At 33.5% G+C, this 6000-nt stretch overlaps 1 protein-coding gene across 1 annotated transcript in view; it reads left to right on the top strand.

Annotated features, from left to right (window-relative positions):
* The window catches only part of unpg (homeobox protein unplugged), a 107544-nt gene that overhangs the window by 489 nt on the left and 101055 nt on the right, over window positions 1-6000 (top strand). Inside the window, exon 1 of the mRNA XM_069847948.1 lies at window positions 1-1117. This exon is cut by the window's left edge and continues 489 nt beyond it. Coding sequence (XP_069704049.1) covers window positions 565-1117 — 553 coding nt within the window. The 5' untranslated portion in view covers window positions 1-564. The remainder of the gene's footprint in view (window positions 1118-6000) is intronic.

Below are 6000 nucleotides of genomic sequence, written 5' to 3'. Positions count from 1 at the left end.
AAGTGAAAATGTCAAGCATATCAACAGTAGAGAACACAATGAAGAATCATAGCGAATTTTACTGAATGTACACAATTCTGTAGTTATTATTTTACTAAGACTCTGAATTTTATACAAATTCTGATACAGTTTCCATGTTTTAAGGATTGATATGGCAACATAATTATGGCTTTAAAATATTTAAATTAGACTAAATGTCATACTTGTCATCATAATACATTACACGTAGGTTACATTCTCATTGTGATAGAAGAATGTTCTCATGAAATGTGATTTTATTTTCATAATATCTATAATGGAAATATTAGCGGTTTGATGAACAATTTACAAAATTAATTACAGATCAAAATCAAATCTGTTACAATTTAAATTTGAAACTAATGGCCAATCAGTATTTAAGATGTTCATAGATCCTAACTAATGAAGATTTCAATTGTAGTCTAGCGCGGACATAAAACTGTGAATAAAATGTGTAGATACTGTGACTATCACCGTAAGACTTGTGTGTAATGTCTTAATACTTACACGTTACATTTAGTGAATCGTTCATTGTTACACTCAAGCATGGAAACCACATTCGACAGAGAACAATTGTCCACCCAATCGCAGCCTGCGTCAACATTATCAACTTCCTTATCATCGCATACGCAGCAACAGAGGTCGAGGAACTTGCGCCCGTTCTCTATCGAATCATTGATAGCGACTAGACCGAGCAGTCGTTCAAACTGCCAGAACAACGACTCCACCAGATTAACGAACACGGACTTAAGTGCAATGGATCTGGTGAATCACAGGCTAAATATGGCTAGTGCAGGGACTTGTGGGAACAATATGGCGGCCGCCGTAGCGCTCGGTTACCCAGGCGGCATTGGCTTACCGCTACCATTGTTGTACAATTCATGGCTGCCAACATTACAAGCCGGACTGTTTTTGGACCAACATGGCCATCATATTACACATCCCGGAAGTCACGATCCCACGTTAAGACCTCAATCGGGCATCCTACCTCCTCTTCTGGTGCCCCAAGGACCTCCAGGAATAGGACCTCTAAGTCCTGACTCCGAAGCATCTCTGTCACCGAACATAGCGCATGATCTCTCAGGAAGAGGAGTTGTTGGTATGTAATTTTCAATAATTTACTTCATCCAAGTAGTCAATGTTAACATGAATTAAGAAGAGTGTAGTACCCTACCTATAGCCTATTTAAGGAGAATTTGGACTTATGTTGTATTTTGAGGCAAAGTTAGGCCACAGTCTAGTATATACAGTCACGAAGCTCAATAAGCAGTTAATATGCATCAAAAGATAGTTGCTAACCACCAGGATCGCTAATATCGCCTCATTATAGACAGTGCGAAATAGTAGCGGCACAGTCTATTGTTCCTAGCAACCTCACAACTCAAGCTTCGTGACTGTATATACTAGACTGTGGTTAGGCTATGTATCTATTTACGTCAATCTGTTTTTGTTTTATATGGTCCTGAATATCAACACTCTTAGTTCAGTTCCTAAACTTCCTTAAGTTTCAAGAAACTAGCAAGTAGAAATCTTCAGAACTTAAGCAAGAATTTTGATTTGATTTCTGTTTCCCTTATTCGAGCAATAAAGAACACTGTAGTGTGACAGACCAACAGATACTTCCACCTTGAATTGTTTGCTCTTTGGAGAAGAGAGGATTCCCTCTCTAGTTAGGCTACATGGAGTATGAAGTCTTAGCAGCTTAACTTGCTTAGTTTTCTGATGTTCAACAACTTTAACAAGAGATAGTAGGACCTATATGATAATTTGTACGAGCGCTCGTATTTGAGCGCTCGTTTTCAGGAACAAGGTTTTTTACAACGTGTAAATTTATAAAATTGGTTGTATTTCTTTTCTAAAAATCCGACTTCTCTGCTGGGTTTGAAACAGCAAACCTTGAATCCAAACATAGCAACTTCTATGGTGTGAAGTTGTTGGGTTTTTTAACCTTGTCATAGTAGCAGCAGGCTATTGTAGAAATTAGCTCTTGCTTACGAATCCAACAGAATTATTCTCCTCTCTTTCCTTACCCTGATAGTCTAATGGCGCTGATACCTAGCCAGTGTTTTTTTAACGTAAAAGTTTATGCACTTGACATTTGAGAAATCTGGTCATATTTTCTGTTATGACGATGACGTCATTAATTACAGCACGCCTTGAATGAATGTGATAAAGTATAGCCTAAGGGGAAACGAATGACATCATATTAATAAAAATTAATAAAAGTTTATAAAAATTATTACTGTTACACAAATGGCTTTACTAATAAATGTGGAGGGTATAAAGTCAGAAATAATAAATTTAATAGTTTATTTAAAAAATAGGATAGCCTACCATACCGTGTGATATTGTGGTATTAATTTCCAAATGATTGCATTCTCGGCTAATTGATTGCTATTATTATTATTATTATTATTATTATTATTATTATTATCATCATCATCATCATCATTGAATATCCATTATAGTAGAGAACCTTATTTTATCAAATAGGTACATTAGGTTTAACTAATAGGCTACTGTAGTTATTTAGGTACAGTTCTTTTATAAATAGCTACATGAATGACAGTTATTAGAAATTAATTAGGATGACAATTTACAATAAATTTTAGTATCTTAACTGCTTGTAACAATATTGTTCACGAAGTAACTGGTGTAGTAGCTTCAGAAATTTCAAGTCACAACAATTTAAATGACATTCTAGTGTAATCTTGATCTTGGGCATTCGAATAACAGATTTGTATTTTGTATTTATTTGTATTTATTTATTTTGCTAATAATTGTAACAAAATAAGTTAAGTTATAATATAAACAGATAAAACTTTAGCTCACTCCTGAAAGAGTAGAACTCGTGCTCAGGGGCGGATTCCTGAATTTAAATTAAGAAGTACATAATACAATTTGTCCTATGTCTGCTACACAATAAGAATATATAAATCTAAATTTACAGTTTCTCATTCTTTATGAAATCCATACATAACTTTTAAATTTAATACTAGAACTATTAAAATTGACAAGATTAGGATATTTAAATATAAATTTGTTGTATAGTGTTGGGCCTAAATTACTATTATGATTAAATACTATAGCAGTGTTGCATTTTGGTTCAAACAGTCTTAAAGAATTCAGACCTTTTATTTCATAACTATGAGAATAGAATTCAAAATTATTTCGATTTTTATGTATGAATTTTATTAATACATTATAATAAGTAAATTTGTCTTATTTTAAGAACATTAAAGTCTAAAAACAATTTTTGAGGTGGAAAATCAATAGGTTTATGAAGACATATTTTAATCATTTTCTTCTGTGGATTAAAAAGTGGATTAAAATTGGTTTTAAATAAGCCACCCCATCCTATAATTCCATACATAATTGCCGATTGAAATAAAGTTAAGTTATTGTGCGTAATAAACTTACTGGCAAGTAATTCCTCAATAAAACAAAATAATATATTATTTTACGTAATTTATTACAAAGGCAATTAATATATTCGTCCCATTTTAAATGACTGTTAAAAATTATACCTACTAATGTTCCATTAAATGCAAACATTCACTAGGCCTTATAACACGAGAAGTCACTTTGAATATTTATTTTGAATCTTTCGAAGTAGCTTTTTAGCTTTCCATGTTCAGAAAGAAATTGGTAGTTACAAAGTCGGGCGCCAATAGTTTTCATTGAAGATGATGGTACCTAGGCCTACACATCAGGAAATTATTATTATTATTATTATTATTATTATTATTATTATTATTATTATTATTATTATTATTGGAGGATAATATTAAAATGGATTTGAGGTAGATGGAATGTGATGCTAGAGACTGGATTAATCTTGCTCAGGATAAGGACCGATGGCGGGCTTATGTGAGAGCGGCAATGAACCTCCGGGCTCTCTAAAAGTCATTTGTAAAAGTTAGTTTTATTATTATTATTATTATTATTATTATTATTATTATTATTATTTTTATTACCATTTAAACCAACTCATTGGTGTCATATTGATGTGCGAATCGTTTCGAGTATCAATTTTTATCGTTGCCTCGGGACTAATTATCCCTCATGGAATGGGGAAGCAATTATGAAGAAATTAAATGGAAGATTCCTTCTTGTTACATTTAAATATGGGGAGTAAATTGTAAAGACCGAAATGAAAAGAAGAAAACGAAATGTTATTTCAAATCCCAAACATCCTTACAATTCCAACTATGCTCACAATAACAATCACGAAGAGCATAATTATAGGGGTTCGATTAATCTTCTGTCACTTTTTCAAGTAGCCTAATAGACTAGGCATATTATAGGCTATAATTACGCTTCCGCAGAAGCACTTTCCCCGCGGAGGCTTCCAGTGCCCCTGCCGAAAGAAGTATGGCAGATAAAACAAACTATTTTTATTTACTTGACTGTCAATACAGCACTATTGCATTAATTTTAGTTTCCTTGAGCTTATACTGCGTAAATAAAAATTTGAATATTTATTCTAAGTTGTTTGAATTGAAATTTTATTTGATCTAATGTAGGCATAATACTTAGATCTGTTATTGTTTTACACTCTCTGTGTGTTTATACGAATTGATTTTAACTACAATAGAGGGCTAAACTATTGTAAACAGCGGCCTTATCTCCACAATTTGATTTAACCACCTTTCCCCGGATAACATTTTCTGGAAAACATTGTATCGTGCTTAGCCACGACGAAACATTAGATGTTTCTGAATAATGTGAAAACCCAACCATCTTGCACCACGCTTGTAACTTATAGCTTGTAAGCCTACATTTTAACCTCTAGACTATTGAAGACGACTATATTTAGGAAGCAGATGGTCTGTTGGTAAACCGTTACAGAATTAGAGGGCGCTAAATCGGTAATAATGACACATAGGCCTATGTCTAAACACATTTCCAAGTAATGAAGAACGTAATAGCCTACTTAGCCTAATACAAAAAATATATGATCACTAGAGACGAGAATTTCATGCACTATAAAATTCCAAAATATGCATGCATTCATGCACTATGAAACTATGAAACTTGCACGAACAAGCGAGAAATAGGCTACATTAAAACATTCACTTTCATTTTTGTTCCAAATTTCTTATTTCACTTCACTTCACTGTATTTTTTTGCCCAGTTAACAACTAACAACATTTCTAAATTGGTTTATGTGAGGTTCCTGCGCTTGTCAGTTAGTATGTTTTTGTAGGCAAAGAATGACCCCTCTACATCTGAAGGTAAAATGAGGGTCATAAAAATCGAGAAACTGTGGTGCCCACTCAAAACCATTAAAACATGCATTTAAACTGAATATATACTAGGCCTATATGCATTATTACGCTAAAAATTGCTTAAATATGCGTTATGCATGTTATTTTTATCCCCAAAAAGGCCAAAACATGCAACTATGCACGGAAAAAGTACACATATTTGGAACCGGAAAGTAATGAAATGGATAATACTAAGTTTGAGCTATGTCCTATGTTCCTATAAAAAATGCATTTGCATGGAATTCTCGTCTCTAATGATCATCATCTACCTTAATGGCTGCCTTTTGTTCCTTTTCGTCTCTATGAGAACGATGTAAGATCATCATCATCATCATCATCATCATCATCATCATCACCACCATCGTCGTCGTCATTATCATCATCATCGTCCTATACCTCTTAGTTCTTGGGCAGTCTTTCTTCGTTCAGTCTCCAGTTACGTTCCTGCCGTTTTCTTCTGTATTATTTTATTTTACTATTAAGACTAAATACCTACAATTCTCTGCGGATGTCCTCATTCCTTTCAATATCCAGAAGTGTGCATGCTGCCACGTATTTAAAAAACATCATTTCTCCTACCGCCAATCATCTTAGTAAATCTCTATTCAGAGTCCAGCATTGGACTCTATTTCATTGAATAAAACTGTTGCAGCTAAACCTTTATAAAATGTCTTTGCATACTTTTCTCGCCAAAGATCTTTTATCGCACCAC

Source organism: Periplaneta americana, chromosome 15, assembly GCF_040183065.1.
Source record: "Periplaneta americana isolate PAMFEO1 chromosome 15, P.americana_PAMFEO1_priV1, whole genome shotgun sequence".
NCBI lineage: Eukaryota > Metazoa > Arthropoda > Insecta > Blattodea > Blattidae > Periplaneta > Periplaneta americana.
Note: the sequence above shows the minus strand (reverse complement) of the source record. Positions and strands in the feature narration are given on the sequence as shown.